This window comes from Benincasa hispida, chromosome 9 (assembly GCF_009727055.1).
Source record: "Benincasa hispida cultivar B227 chromosome 9, ASM972705v1, whole genome shotgun sequence".
Lineage (NCBI taxonomy): Eukaryota > Viridiplantae > Streptophyta > Magnoliopsida > Cucurbitales > Cucurbitaceae > Benincasa > Benincasa hispida.
In genome coordinates, this window is record NC_052357.1 from 9572856 (window position 1) to 9589819 (window position 16964).

General features: G+C 39.6%; 2 protein-coding genes across 2 annotated transcripts; both read left to right on the forward strand.

Annotated features, from left to right (window-relative positions):
- The first annotated feature begins 4670 nt into the window (after positions 1–4670).
- On the forward strand, positions 4671–5126 carry LOC120084516. Its single transcript, XM_039040310.1, has one exon. The coding sequence runs from the start codon at positions 4671–4673 to the stop codon at positions 5124–5126; it is 456 nt and encodes a 151-aa protein (XP_038896238.1).
- Positions 5127–5932: 806 nt separating this feature from the next.
- On the forward strand, positions 5933–7220 carry LOC120084517. Its single transcript, XM_039040311.1, has 2 exons — positions 5933–6019; positions 6885–7220. Exons 1-2 carry the CDS (start codon positions 5933–5935, stop codon positions 7218–7220), a joined length of 423 nt encoding a protein of 140 aa, XP_038896239.1.
- The last annotated feature ends 9744 nt before the right edge of the window (positions 7221–16964 follow it).

Sequence of the window (16964 nt, forward strand, 5' to 3'; positions counted from 1 at the left end):
AGTGAAGTCATCCCCTCCACCATTCTATCTATTTTTCCATGCATCTTATTATGCGTTAACAGTTATCACGTCTCTACCAACTCTCATAGTCATACTTCCACTGCTCAATCTGTTTAGTTAGGAGTAGGAGTAACGCATAATCCTTTAACTTCATTATTCTTTTATTCATCGCCGCAAACACACTACTTTGCAACATTTAGTTACAAGTCCCTGAGTTCGACCTCAAATCATCCCAAGAAACTTGTGTTCTCGTTATGCTTGGCGAGAGAGCAAGAAAACTTGTGGTAGGAACGCATGGTCATCATATATATTCTTAAACGCATATTGCATATTTCTTAGTCCAACGCATGACCATTGACGCATGGAGATTAATGCATATCATATGATACACGCATATTTACTCTCCATTTTCCATGCATCAAGTTTTTGGCGCCATTACCGGGGACTTGGCAGCTAATAGTTTGTTAAGTTTTTTGTTTTCACAGACACCCTTCCTATCATGGGCGTATTGTAGCTTGTGCGACCAAGTTACAAACAATATTTGAAGTACAGGCGATGAGCCGAAAGCTAATATTGACCCCGAGATAGAAAGGATATCCATCACATGAGCTGAAAGCAATCTTAGCTGCGTATCAACTAACATGGGGCCATCAATTTCTGGAAGCTCTGATGATCAGGACGAGTCTCTTGACCTAAGCAGTTGAGACTAATCTCCAATGGTCTGACCACCGAGATTATTCGTATCTCTAGGAACACTGCTTACTTTGCTTAGTGAATTCTACTACTTACCCTCTCGGGCAGTTGATAACTTGTAGAAATACAAGTTATTTATGCCACCTTATCTAGATATTGCGGCCAAAAGTTAGTAATTGTGCGTCAATTGTATGAAAATTTGCCTAGTATGACAACAATTATAAATGTTTGCGATTACACCCACTAATGCCAAAAATATTGAAGACAAGCCAAACTTTACTCTGTTTTGCAGGAGACCAAGTCACCACTTGCGCTCAAGGCTCATGAGAAACTAATCGACGCATCTCTGTCACATTGCACCCGTCGATCAACCATGAAGAGACGAATACTTAAGTGACAGCGCAATGCAACAGTCGGTCTAGAGCTATGCTTCAACCGTATGCGGTAATAAAAACAAACACCACATGCAAACCTATGGTCGAAAGATGCAACTGAGCAACACGAAAGCGGAGGATTGAGACACCTGTACAACTAACGGTTGTGCAGAATTGATGGTCTGATTCCATAACAGAAGGAATAATATCCTTCCATCTGCGGAATTACCATAACAATCAAGTGGGGACCACAAGGCCGGAGTCAAAGATCTTTACCTATAAATACCCCATTGATTTCAGAGAAAAAGTATGCTATTTGATACGGGGCTAAGTGTTGTAAGATTTTAGAGAGAAAAGGCTAAACTGGGTGCTGAAGAGAAGAAATCCGGGAAAAGAACGAGATAAGGCCGAGAGGTGAATCTCATATCCGACCTGCCATATACCCGATCAAAGCTCTATGCAGAGACCCCTGCTACAGGTGGAGCAAGCCTGAGAGGGAAGCTCTTCTTGCCATTGAAACCATCCTATCCGGCAAGCAAATCTCCATCGAATCTATGCCAAGACATTGGCACTTGTTTGTATCTGTTCTATCTCTCTTTCATTGTATTCCATATTTTCTTTATCTCTTCATTCACACATCATGTAACAAACGCTTAGTAGAAATATTAAATGTTTCGATAGATTCCATTTACTATTTTCTTTCTATTTTCGTTCACCCATTAGTCACTTCCTTCATGATGTTTTCTTAATCTCCTGATGAGCAATATGAATCACCAAGAACTTAATCTGTATTAAAGTTATAAAATACGTTTACCTAAGGCATGCTAGATGACATCTTCACCCATGAGAGCAGAAGTGAAGATGTCGTTCTGATCTATCGAGAGAAGGTCAGAAGACTGCGTTAACTAAAGCGAGTAGTACTTCCAGACATGGAAGCAACCTTACGTTCATTACGTTAGACTCTATTTCACCACAGACATGTGGGGAACAAAGCCGATTACTAAGAGGTGTACACCAAGAGAAGAGCGAAACATTATTTGTACCTTCAATCCAATTAAGAACTTGCATTGTTTGTAATACTTATCTTTCTCTTTCTATTCTATTCACAAGACTTGTTGCCACATCCCACATCTTTGCACAACCTTCACAGCCAGCCTTAATCCTAGCATCTTGTACATAAAGTTTGTATCTTGTAACATCTAGCATAGGTTTATTGTATTTTTATGTTTGATCACATCTTTACTGTTTTCCTTTATTTTACTGCAATTTAACATACCTGTACAACTTCTTTATATAGAATTGAAAACCTGGTCGCATATACTAGGAACATACCGCAATAACCGAGACCATTTCCCCGTGTTCGACCTCGCATCACACCGAGAAACTTGCAGTGGAATTACACTTGGTTCCATCGTAAGGAAACTTGTGACAACATAGAGCATACTACATGAACATTCCTAATTAGTGCATAAATAGAAGTAGTATTGCATCATCATGAGAACTTAATATCATACATCCCAAACAAGTGCATTACAAGTTTATGGCATCGTGTCGGGGATTGGTTAACGGTTAATGTTGAATATTTTCATTATGTGCAGGACAGATCTCTTTGTACTAACTGTTCAATGCGGAGAGCAGTCTGACCACTTGGGGCTGTTAGGGGTGATCTGGTAACTCTAAGTGGACCAAGTGATCAAGTATATTCTTCACGCAGAGTTCATCAGGGCTGAATTAATTGGTGAAGAAGTATGGCTGAAGAGAATATGGCACCTGCTAGAGGGGAGATTTACCAGTGCAAGATCCTGTTTTTCTTGCCACTGACCAGAACAGCCCTATGAGGGAGTATGCAGCGCCAACTTTTTACAATTTTTCACCAGGGATTTCAAGACCAGTAGTTGAGGGGAATGCAAGCTTTGAAATAAAACCTATCATGCTGCAAATGATTCAGAATGTGGGACAATTCGAGGGATTACAGGGAGAAGACCCACATGCACATTTAACTAACTTCGCAGACATGTGTAGCACATTCTCCCTACCTGGTGTAATTCAAGAAAGTCTTAAACTGTATCTATTACCGTACACATTGCGGGATGAAGCAACGAGGTGGGCTCAAACCTTAGAGTTGAGCGAAATTCATGGATGGGAACAGTTGGTTGATAGGTTCATGAACCGATTCTTCCCTCCATCCGTCAACGCAAAGAGGCAAAGAGAGGTGTTGAATTTCGAGCAAAAGAGTTATGAAACCCTGAGCACCGCTTGGGTGCGATTCCAACAGTTAGTAAAGAACTGTCTGAATATTGGGATTCCTGATAGTATCTTGATGGAAACCTTTTACAATGGCCTAGACCCATCAATGCAAGTAGTAGCCGACTCCTCCGTAGAGGGAAGATTAATGAGTAAGTCATATATGGAAGCAAAGGACATATTGGATTGCATATCACGACATTCTAACGAATGGATTGATAATGGGCTTGAGGTAAGATGTCTGGAATCCGAAAGAGTAGAAAGGGCCAATGTGCCAACAGACACAATGAGCACATTGGTCGAGCAAATGACCACGATGACATCGCTCCTCCAGACGGTGGCTAATCAGTAGAAAACTCTTTCCCAAGGAACAACGCAAGTTAATGCGGTGACTCATATAATCGCTATAGATTGCACTCAATGGGGGGAGGTACACCCAGCAGACGTATGCCCATGGGATTAATAACCTGTATATGCTATTTATGATGAATCATGGGGCAACAACCACAACACTGGTTGGGGAGGTCACCCAATTTTCGGTTTGGATGAGAACCTCAATCACGAGGGCCATAGTTTTTATCAATTTAGTTATCAAGAGGATCGAGGCAATCCTCCAGTCTTCACTACCCCAGACTACAGCACGAGTAATTCTCAAAGTACGCAACCATATGACCAACTATTCGCATATGATACCTTTTGCAGTACCTCATCTCTGGAGACATCATTAAAGTATTATATTGAAAAAATCGAGGCTATGTGACAATTACAAGCTGACTCTCTCAAAGAATTAGAAGACCAGATAGATCAGCTTGCAAGGGAATTAAAGAAGAAAATGCCTGGTACATAGCAGGGAAGTTCAGGAACGTTGGGGCAAAAAGGAAAAGAACAATATCATACAGTGACATTACGGAGTGGAAGAACAACAACTCCCATTATACCAAAGTTACCAGATGTGGTAACAACACCAGCAGATTTAACTATTGACCAATTACGGAATGACGGAAGCAACCACAATCCAGAAGCAAGATTATCTATAAAAGATGGAGCCTCTCAAGACTTGAATTCTCAATCAACGCGACCTCCAATCAATGACACACAGCAAGCACAGGACCTCACCAAGCAGCACAGGATCCTCCACCTTTCCCGTCCAGGCTGAAAAAGAAAGACGATAAGAGGTTCCTGGACGTTCTTCGACAGCTACATATTAATATTCCCTTAATAGAGGCATTAGAGCAGATGCCGAGATATGTGAAATTTCTCAAGGATATTCTCGCCAACAAGAGAAAGATTGGGGAAAATGAAATAGTTGCACTAACATATAAGTGTAGCGCTTTGTTTCAAAACAATCTCCCTGCGAAAATGAAGGATCTTGGGACTTTTACATTACCCTGCACCATAGGATGGAAGATGGTCGGAAACGCACTATGTGATTTAGGGGCGAGCATAAATTTTATGCCCTTGTCAATTTTTAAGAAGCTGGACATCGACGAAGCCATGCCAACCATGATCACATTACAGCTAGCCGATAGATCTATAAAACTTCCGAAGGGCCAGATAGAAGATGTTCTCGTGCAAGTGGACAAGTTTATCTTTCCCGCAGATTTTGTTATATTGGATTATGAGGCAGATAGAGAAATTCCTATCATCCTGGGACGCCCATTTCTCGCCACAGGGCGAGCATTGATCGATGTGCAGAAAGAAGAATTGACCATCTGGGTCGATGATCAAGAAGTAAAGTTCAACGTACTCAATACGTTGAACTACCCAGGAGATATAGAGAACTACCAATATATCGAAGAACTACAGGAAGAATAGTGGCACAAACCCCTAAAGGAAATGGAGAAGGAAGAATTGGAAGGCGGTACAATATAGGAGGAGGACTGCGCCGAAATTCACGCTGAATCTAATTTCGAACCACTCAAGTTATCTAAACGAACAACGCAGCGCATTAAGCCATCTTTAGAAGAGCCTCCTGTGTTGGAGTTAAAGTCGTTGCCAGTGCACTTAAAGTATGCTTACTTAGGGAGTAACGACACGTTACCAATTATTATTTCTACATCATTAAGTAAGGAGAAAGAAGATGCTCTCATCCGGATTATAAGAAATAACGCAAAAGCCTTAGGATGGACCTTGGCAAACATTCGAGGAATCAGTCCCTCGTATTGCATGCATAAGATTCGTCTGGAAAAAGGAAAGAATGGATTAGTAGAAAGGCAACGCCGCTTGAACCCTGCCATGAAGGAGGTTGTAAAGAATGAAATAGTAAAGTGGCTGGATGCCGGTGTCATCTACCCGATATCTGATAATAGTTGATTGAGCCCAGTGCAATGTGTTCCGAAGAAAGGGGGGATGACAGTCATCACTAATGACAAGAATGAATTAGTTCCCACAAGGACAACTACGAGATGGAGAATCTGCATGGATTATCACAAATTGAATTTGGCCACTAAAAAGGACTACTTTCCACTCCCGTTCATCGATCAGATGTTAGATAGACTTGTTGGGAATGATTTTTTTTGTTTTCTTGATGGCTATTCAGGTATAACCAAATAGCAATTGCGCCAAAGGACCAAGACAAGACAACCTTCACATGCCCATTTGGTACGTTCGCATTCCGACGCATGCCATTTGGACTCTGTAATGCATCAGGCACTTTCCAATGTTGCATGATGGCCATATTTTCAGATTACTTCGAGGAGTTAGTCGAGGTATTCATGGATGATTTCTCAGTCTTTGGTAGTAATTATGACTCCTGTTTGACTAATCTCGAAAAAGTCTTGAAAGGATGTGTGGCAACAAATCTCGTCTTGAACTGGGAGAAATGCCACTTTATGGTGGAAGAATGAATAGTTCTAGGTCACAAAATCTCCAAGGCAGGATTGGAAGTCGATCAAGCAAAAATTGACGTAATTTCCAAATTACCCCTACCCGTGAATGTAAAGACACTTAGGAGCTTTCTGGGACACGAGGGATTTTATAGAAAGTTTATTCGTAACTTTTCCCAGATCGCATGACCCTTAAGTGCGCTACTAGAAGCTGACTGCGAGTATAATTTTGATGACGACTGCACCAAGGCATTTAACACCTTAAAAGAAGCATTAATCTCCCCACCAATTTTGATTGCGCCCAATTGGACACAACCATTCGCAACAATGTGATAGATGTCAAAGAACAGGGACTATGTCTAAAAGAAATGAAACGCCATTGACGTCAATTTTAGAAGTTAAATTATTCGATGTTTGGGGAATTGACTTCATGGGCCCATTTCCACCATCCGAAGGTCATTAATATATTCTAGTTACGGTTGATTATGTATCAAAATGGGTTGAGGTCATTGCATGTGCCAAGAATGATGTAGCCACTGTGGCGAAGTTTCTGAAGAAAAACATTTTCGCTCGATATGGGATGCCACGGGCTTTAATCAGCAATGAGGGCTCTCACTTTATTAACCGCGTAATTGCTAACCTGTTTACTAAATTCAACGTCAGCCATTGAGTTGCAAATGCTTATCACCCACAGACTAATGGGCAGACAGAGATTTCTAACAGAGAGATCAAAACTATCTTGGAGAAGGTAATTAATACTGCCAGGAGGGATTGGTCACCTAAGCTTGATGAAGCGCTATGGGCTTACAAGACTGCCTACAAAACACCAATTGGTATGTCTCCGTATGCTCTGGTCTTCGGGAAAGCTTGTCATCTACCACTTGAGTTGGAACACAAGGCGATGTGGGCTTGCAAGAAGCTGAAGTATGATTTAGCCAGAACGGGGAAAGTCCAGAAGCTGCAATTGAATCAGCTGGTCGAATGGCAAAGGGATGCTTATGAAAATGCCAAGATATATAAGGAGAAAACGAAGAAATGTCACGATGACCGCATCAATGATCGGACATTCATCGAAGGTCAATAGGTATTGTTATTTAATGCACGTTTGCGATTATTCTCGGGAAAATTGAAGTCTTGCTGGTCGGGGCCATTTCGAATCAAGACAATCTTTCCTCATGGAGCAATGGAATTAACGACTTTAGACGGGAGCAGCGCATTCAAAGTCAATGGTTGGCGGATCAAGCCCTACTATGGAGGTGATTTTAATCACCACATGGATACCATTGACTTGGGCAAGCAAGATTAGACCACTTGCAGGGAAAGCGATTGCAGTAACTCTAAGACCTTCTTTCAATCGGCCTTTCTATCTATGTTTACTTGCTTTCTTTACTGCTTTCTTTTACAGTTTTCTTAATTCCATAATGATTGTGTAGTAGGGTTAGTCTTTAATGTTTTGACAATTTAATTTCGTATAGGTTCCCATACTTTAAATGTAGTAGCAACGGTCGTATAATTTTGTGAAGGTTGAGATAAATTACCGCAAGGTCTTTACGACTTGCATTTTGGATAAATTATGAAGAGAGGAAAATAAACTGAAATGAGAGGATGGGTGTAGTAAGTGGAAATAAGAAAAGATATGCGTCTAGTACACCCAAATGCATTGAGTTGAGGGGTGTGTTGCGCACGTATACGTCCTTTGCCCGACCTTAGTTAAATGCACCATGTTGAGGTATCCTCTAGAAATGTGTTTAGGTAAGGGGTGTGCTGCAGGGATGTATGCGTGTTGCCCGTCCTTGGCAAAAATGTATCTGTGTTTATTGGAAGCATAGTGCGAATTTTAACTCATGCACTTTTCTTTTATTATTTTGTAAGTTAATCAAAATTCTTTGATTCCTGTACAGCTCCTGTGGAAGTAGGAATATCTTTTGAACAGAATAGAGTTGACAATGTAAAATCCTTTAGAAGCAAGGGATTGCTACTAGGCTCTCTATCCTTATCTTCCATTGTTGTTTACTTAAACTCATCAATAGAAATGGAATTTACTTCTTTATATCTGTTCACTCTCTGTTTATTATGCATGAGTAGCTAAATTTGTTGAATGGGTTTAGAAGTATTTAGCTACCTTAACTAGGGATATTCACTCTATGCGATTATCTTGTATTATGTATGGTTCATTCGTCCATTAGAGATACTTGGGAGGGTAGTCTAAGGACAGGATCTAGGCTTGGAAAAGTCAGGTTAGAATCTAGGCTCGGGAGAGTCAAATTAGAACACATAATCAAGAGATAGAAGCTTAGAAATAAGCACTGTTTTCTATTAACGCATCGCATGCATCCTAGAGATAGGATATGATTGTGTGCAATCACCTTGTCTTTGTGTGCATCTTGCATCATCGCATAGGAAAAGAGTAGAGACTTAGGAATAAGCTCTATGCACATTGTTACATTCAACACATGCGTTCTAGAACTAGGAGCACCGCATTTGCATTGGAAAATGATCTACTGTCGCATGAGTGTAGCATGATCGCATAGTTTGATGCATTCCGAGGAAATGCTAGCGAAAGACCTTCTCAACCCGTTCCTCTGCATACTCAGTGTATCTACCAGATAATCAAACTTTTCTCAAATCCGTCGCATTCATTTATTTTATTATCGCAAACAACAACCCAAACAACTATTTTATTTCTTGGTTACCGCAAAGTCTTCTTGAAAATTATCACCGCATACTGTTTTTCCCAAGTTCCTAAGTTCGACCCTGGACTTACTGGGAAACTCAGTGGGGTTTATACTTGGATTCCATTGTTTTTCCCAAGTTTATACACTTCCATCACCGCATTTCATTCCATATTTTCACTTCATAAAATAACGCATCAGGTACCAAACTACATTTTAGTACAACTTTTCATCCACCGGCGGATGGTCAGTCAAAGCAGACACTATAAACACTGGAAGACATGTTGAAAACATGTGTTCTGCAGTTTAAAGGAAGTTGGGATACGCAACTGCCATTAATTGAGTTTGCGTATAACAACAGTTATCACTCGAGCATAGGCATGGCTCCGTACAAAGCACCGTATGGCAGACCATGCAGGACCCCGATATGTTGGAATGAAATTGAAGCATGGGAACTATTGGGTCCAGATTTGGTGCAGCAGATATTAGATACTGTGAAGCTTATCAGGGAAAACTCGAACACAGCATGAGAGAGATAGAAAATTTGTGCTGATAAACGAAGGAGAGATTTAGAATTTGATGTTGGAGACCAAGTATTCCTTCGGTTATCTCCATGGAAAGGAATACTTAGGTATTAAAAAAAAGGGAAACAGAGTCCACGATACATCGGACCTTACGAGATTATAGAACGAGTTAGCTCGGCAGCATATAAATTACAATTAACTTCAGAGCTAACTCGTATTAGTAATGTGTTCCATGTATCGAAGTTGAGAAAACATAACTCATCATAGACCGAACCATATCCAACAAGGTTTTGTTTCTCCTTTCTGATACATCATTCTGCTGAGGTGTACCAGAAGCCGAGAGTTGGGATGCAATCCCATCTTCTATCATATAGTTCTGGAATTGGAGGATCATATACTCTCCACCACAATCAGATCGTAATGTTCTTATCTTCTTACCTCACATCAGCCTTATACTCCTTGAACTTGTCAAGGGCTTCAGAATTACATTGCATTAGGTAGAGATGCCTGAACCTTGAATAATCATCTATGAAAGAGATGGAATATTCATACCCACCCCGAGCTCTAACATTCATTGGACCACAGAGGTCTGAACGTACAAGCTCCAAGGCTTCCTTGGCTCTATAACCTTTTCCAGTAAAAGGTCGTTTGGTCATCTTGCCTTCAAGGCATGATTCACATACTGGCAAAGAATTTTCTTCTAAATTCTTTAGAAGTCCACTTTTCACCAACTTCTCAATCATATTGTGGTTGATGTGACCTAACATGAGATGCCAAAGATGGGCGTTTTCCTTAGGAGAAACCTTTGTTCTTTTAGCTATTGTTGTCGTACTGAACATTTTAGTGTGAAACAAGGCTTTTATGACTAAAGGCCTTAGTACATATAAGTTATTTTCCATTGAATCATAACCAATCTTCGTTCCATTCTTGAAAATAAACACTTTATTCTCAGAAAACGAGACAATGTACCCTTGTTCAATGAGACAAGAAACCGAGATTAAGTTCGTCTTAATATGAGGAACTACAAAAACTTTATCCAGTAACAGATAACGTTTCTTGTCAACAAATAACTTCAGCCTACCTATAGCAACAACTGAACCTCACTAGTGTCGACTCGTAGAGTCATCTCTCCCTATGGCAACGTTTGCCAGGAACTGAATCCTTGTTAAGAAGAACAGACATGATTGGTAGCACCCGAATCTAAGATCTAGGAAAAATCATCATTCTCTACCAAACACGTCTCCAAGACCAATAAATCAGATTTACTGTCTTTTCTCCTCTTTTGGAGAGTAGGGCCATCAGTGTCAGAACAACTGACACTACTGGTTTTGTCATCCATCCCTTTATGCTCAAAAAGTAAGAACTGACGTTCAAAATAATCTTGCAGTGAGTCCATAATCTCGTGTGTAATAACCATGTTCTTAACTTTTTTGGCCAAAACATCAGGTATGTTAGCTAAAATGTGAAGTTGGGCCAACAAATTAGCCTTCATCCACATCTCATATGCATTGCGAACACTTCGCGATGCATCAAGGGTCGGGACTTGAGGACACTCCTCAACCATGACAAATAAGAGGTCATTTGCCAAGAAATACGTTTTACACGAATCTTTCCACTGTATGTAGTCGGTCATATTAAAAGCACTAAATGGAAATACTAATGAGTTACTAAAAAGAAAAACACATTGACCTACATTAGGTTTTAAGCAAATACTCGTTGTAAAACAAACAACATCTAATAAGGTTTTAGCAAAACTAATATGAACCCCGTGTGACATCTATTTTCGCAATGATGCTTCAAAGGTTTAGAACAAAAGCCACCGAAGGGAGGTCAATTATCCCTCCTCTGAATTGATAAGTTCTCAACACGTCATTAATACCAGAACAACTCTTGCTCCTATAACGACTAGCCATCACTGATTTGGCCAAGAGAACATTAACTTACTTAAAAATCTCCCATAAGTGTGACCCGCCATTTTAGGCCCTAGAGATCCACCCTAAAAAACCAATCCAAAGGGAAAAAATACGATTGGGGCAAAACCTAAAGCAACCCTATCCATTTCTGAAGTTCACCTTGATCTTGACCAACTGCACAAAACCCATCCGAAGGTCGATGCTCCTAGGGCGCCACGAGGGAGTACAGAATAATCTCACGATGTGAACCAATGATAGAGACCATAGGATGTGTTGAAACACACCCTTCACCCACTTACTATAAACACTCTCTCCGTCCACCTTGATATTGACTCATGCAAACACCATCCGAAGGGGGATGCTCCCAGAGCACCACGAGGCCAAGCATGAATCTCATGGTGTGAACATTTAGGGAGAAACATGAGTGGAATCATAGACATATCAGATACATCTCTTCCTCCCACTGAGTATTTATAACCTAGGGTTTAGCTTACTTAGAAAAATCACCGGCAAGGATTTTAACTAAGTGACTTTTAGGTTTTCCCAAGGGTAACTTTTACCTAGGATGGTTAAACAACTTTTGATCATCATCCATTAAACTCTTTAATGGAGTCTTTGACCAAATTATCGCATGCTTGTTGAAAATCTATCTAATCACTTTTCCAGGTAGGTTCTCAGGTAGGGGTGTTACGTTTCCGTCAACTTAAGAACCTCAGCCTAGCCAGGATCCGCCTTAGACAAAAGGTCCTTTATAGATAGATTTAAAACAAATTAATATTTTAGGCCAATCAATTTAATCCTATTAAATCGATTTTAAAAGATTAATCTAGGTTACTAAACTTTTTAGAACCATTTGAACTTAGGTTTATCTCAATCCAATTTTAAAACCCTTTTAAAAAACTTGAGTTCACCCTAAGTCCGCATGCAACTCTTTCTTATTGATTTTAGGTCTAATTTCCTTTTTAACACTTATAAACGGAAACAACTAAAACCACAATGCTAAGCCAAGACATACAAGGCATTCATAACAATTATAAACAGCCTAAATGTCATGCTCAATGCATTGTTTATTCATTGCTACATCTTTTATATAACACTTATACAAAAATAGCAATGACACAAACATAACATGCTTGCTACATCTTTTATATAACACTTATACAAAAATAGCAATGAAACAAACATAACATGCTTCCATTTCACCCTTAGACTATAACACTTATAATAAAAGGATGATGCATGAATATGCTCACTACATGCAAAATATAACTCTTATATTTCATGATGCATGTGCATGCTTTCAAGTATTTTTTTCATGCAATATTATAACATTTATAATACATGATGCATGAATAATTGCACAACCTAAGGTGGGTTTTTAAATTATATGTCAAACACTTTTCCATATAAGCACCATACATCACATGTATAATAAACAAATGTTGATGAACCGGATAGGATTGCCTTAAATCCACAAAAGTAAAGCTAACTATTACAAAAACAAAGAGTCTCTGGTTCAAAAAGGCAAACCAGGTCTTGAACTGCTCGGGCGAAACAACGCGTCTCCAACCATCGTGTACCAAAATCCCCGCGATCGTCTACACGATAAAAATAACACTTCACTCTATCTCTTAACAACGCTCCCAGAGCTAGATGATCGTTTAGCAAATACTACATGATCGTGTACCTTTTCCTAAGCAATAAAGCCCGAGGTACACGATCGCCTAGCGTGCTCTGCAAAACGCACACCTTATGCGATCGTTTAAACGACTACGATGCGGCAAAGCACCATCGCCTAAACGATCGCTTAGCGAACACCTTAGTATCGTATACCGCACGATCGTGTAGGTAGGTAACTAAGTGGATGAAAGCTTGCAAATTACACGATCGTTTAGCGCATGCCTTTTACTAAACGATGAGCATCATATGCTCCCACTACGATCGTCTACCTCCAGCACCTATGCGATCGAGTAACCAACGCTACGCGATAAAGTAAACGATTTACCCCATCGTTTAGCATTAGCTAAGCGATCGTTTAGTAAATAGTACACAATCGTATAGAAAAATCTACATGATCGCTTAGATAAATCCCAATGATCGTTTACCTTAGGCTACACGATACGACCAATGCATGGTCTTCTTCTTCATTGAGAACTGCATCTCCGTGCTTCGAAACTTCATCACAAACGACTCAACTAACTCAAACTCTTTGAATTACAAACTCGATTGCAAGTTAATTATGCCCAAAAATACAGGGGCCCTTACAAATTAACATTTTGTAATTGAAGAAAACTTTAAACAAAGGCAATTAAACCCGAAAACATTCATCAACGCCATCCACAAATGCACTTAACAATAAATATAAATGCAAAAAACCCACCAAGACTGTAAAAGAAGTTCAAAACCAAATTGAAATTTGGAATATCAAAATAACCTGGCTCTGATACCAATTGAAGGAAATCGAATACGAGGATTTTCATGAGCAGCGGAAAGATCATTCCAAATTACAATCATATATGAAATTTACAATTACAATAAAAACCGAAACATACGGTTATGCATTAAAACCAGAAATTATAGCATGTTATACATATGATCAAGGACTAGAGTAACACACATTTGTCGATTCATCTGCAAGCTTCTTGATCACGAACGCTCGTCCAACTCGACTGCTACACTGCACGATCACCGCACACTCGAAATAAGCGATCGCCTAGGTCACGAACACCTCAACAACACGAACAACCTCCACAGAACCTCGACAATGTCGATTTGAGTATGACACCACCAAGAAGACTACCTTGGTATTCTTAGTGTGAGAATCTAGAAGGTGGGCTCTATGTAGACTTGGTTTGAGGTAGAAAGCAGAAGGAAACATAATCGTGTAAACGATTGAGCAAGTGGGAGATGGCAAAACCTATTGTATAGGTCGATGCCCAATCGTTTAGGAAAAACTAAGTGATCGTCTAGCAAAAGCTATGTGATTGCTTAGCTCATCGTTTAGCTGAGTGTCTGTCGCCTACAAACATTCCATGATCGTTTAGCTTACTCCAAGCTATCACTTAGTAAATCCAATTTACTTGACAACTTTTGTGAGAATTTTTTCCAAGATTTCTCAACCTTACCAAATCTTACTAAAATTAGGAAAACATTTTTTCTTTTATCTCACGGTTACCATGAAATCACCAATAACCTCCCACTCAATTGGTTATTAGAGAAAAAGAGATAATTATCCAATAATTAATATTATTATAAATATAAATTATAACTAACTTATCATACTATATTTATAATCTATAGTTTTCATATTTCATCTCATGAAACACATAAACCATAGCTCTTTTTCTATTCCATGGCATTTAATGTTAATCTCATTTACATTAATCCTCCACTAGATGTATCTCATACACCATACCAATTATATCATATATAATCAAAATACCTCTTGTCAATGTGAACATTTCAAATCAACACCATGAACTGATCCCCAACTGAATCCATTGAGCTACCAAAGGGACCTTATGGACCTGTAGCTTGAAGCTTCAATGGTACGTGAATAACTGACTAAACTCTTTAGTCACGGGANCTTTAGTCACGGGATCCACCATTTGTTAACTGCCAGGCACTCCACTAAAGACCAACAGATGAACTTTCTTTACCACAGATATATTATGTGTCCATCTTGAAGTGCGATAACCCGTCACAGATCGCTCGTAAGTACAACTCGAACAATAACCATTATGCCCTTCTAGTTACATCTAACTCCGTAAGTACCATTGATCCCTCTAATGGAAATAGAACTCAAGATTTCCATGAGCAGCGGAATATAGATCATTCCAAATTACAATCATGAATGAACATTACAAATTACAGTTGTATAGAAACATACTGTTATACAATCAATATAGAAAATATAGCATGAACAACTACAAATGAACAAGGAGAAAACTCTACGTGCATTTGTAGACTCGTCTCCATGCTTCTTGCTCACGAACGCTCGAACACAGCAACCTTGAACACTCGAACAACATGACCACTCTGTAGCACGAACATCGCGTACTCGTCCTCTGCTATCCCTCGGTCACAAACTCCTTGGCAACACGAACGGCCTCTATAGAACCTCGACGGTGTCGAGTTGAGAATGAAAACACCAAGAAGGTTACCTTGGTATTCTCGGTGTGAGAATCCAAAGGGTAGGCTCTGTTCAGACTGGATATGAGGCAGATGAAGGAGGAAAGAACAATCGTGTACACGATTGGGCAAGTGGGAGATGGCTGAGACCTATCGCATAGGTCGATGCCCAATTAGCTAAAGCTAAGCGATCGTCTAGAAAAAGCTAAGCGATCGTTTAGCTCATCGTTTAACTCAGCATCTGTTGCCTACAAAACACTACATGATCGTTTACTAAAACATGTTGTCGCTTAGTAAATCAGTATTTACACGACAAGCATCGTGAGTTTCCTTTTTGCGGTATAACAACAAGGTGCACCTTCTTTTTCGGTGGCTCAATCATAAGAACTCCAAAGTTAAGCATGCTTAGCTTGGAGCAATCCTATGTTGAAAGGACCCGTGTTAGTTTAAGGGGACTACTTTCACTTCTACAAGCATTCAAGGCAAGTAAGGATGACGTAGCTAGGTCGCATGGGACGCAGGGGAATGCCGGGGCCATCAGGTACCGAATCCGGATTCCGAATTCTGGTCCAAATCCTGGGCCTAGGGTGTTACAATTTTATTCTTGTGTGTAGGAGCAACAACCATTGTAGAAGCCTGCCAAGCCTAAAGACCCGTGAGTGACTAAATGTACTCAAAACTTTATATATAAAAGGTCATGTGTTCCGAGTGAATTTCACGCTAAGGTTTATGTGTTTTCCAAGAAACTAAAATTTATACCTATGATATTAAAGATTTTATAGCATCATTTCTCAAGTATGATGTTTCAAGCTATTTAAATAAATTTTACTAGTTTTAGTACATGTCAAGGCTGAATGTTAAAGTATTGTAAAAGCTACATGTTTATATTTCAGGAAGCATGCGTGTTGAAATGTGACAATGCTTTTATGGGGAAAGCTAGGTAAGTGTTATGCTTAAAGCTTTATTTACACATGTTTTCTATTAATGGAACGATTCTAGTAAGTCGGATGCCGAAGGTATATAAGGTATCCGAGGAAGTACCTAAGGTATTGATGGTACTTAGTATACTCCACGTGTATATAGGTAGTTCAGTATGAGAGGCCAAATTATGGGTCTCCTGGCCACAGTTCCTTATAAGGGGACCGAAGTATGGGTCTCATGGCCATGAATGGACGTTGGGAGCTTGAGGTACGAACGCTCGGTCACAACTAAGGTTTGTTAATATGTACGAAATATGATGTTTTGTTTAATATATGTTTCTACGAAAATTGCTTGAGTCTGATTTCAACATGTTTTCATGTTTAATATGTGTATGAAAGGCGTGAGACAAGTTGTTTTTCTATAAGTCACTCACTGGGCAACCAGCTCACCATTTCCAAATGTTTTTCTTTTTCCTAGGTAGCAGTCAGATTTCCTGAGGTTGAATCTACTGTTGTTTGCCATTCATGACTTGGCTAGGAAAGACACAACTTAGGTTAAAGCTTATAAATAATGTACACATGTTGTTAGAAGAGTCAGGGACTAATGAATATGTTTTGGGACCCATTGTATCTGTTCTTGTGTTTTCTGTCGAAAGTATGTTTTGTTG

Excerpts from the sequence above, each read along its gene's own strand:
- LOC120084517 (XM_039040311.1), top strand. The coding sequence starts at position 5,933 with ATGCCATTTGGACTCTGTAATGCATCAGGCACTTTCCAATGTTGCATG. Across the intron at positions 6,020-6,884 it reads ACTTCGAGGAGTTAGTCGAG|GTAATTAATACTGCCAGGAG; the intron begins GTATTCATGGAT and ends ATCTTGGAGAAG.
- LOC120084516 (XM_039040310.1), top strand. The coding sequence starts at position 4,671 with ATGAAGGATCTTGGGACTTTTACATTACCCTGCACCATAGGATGGAAG.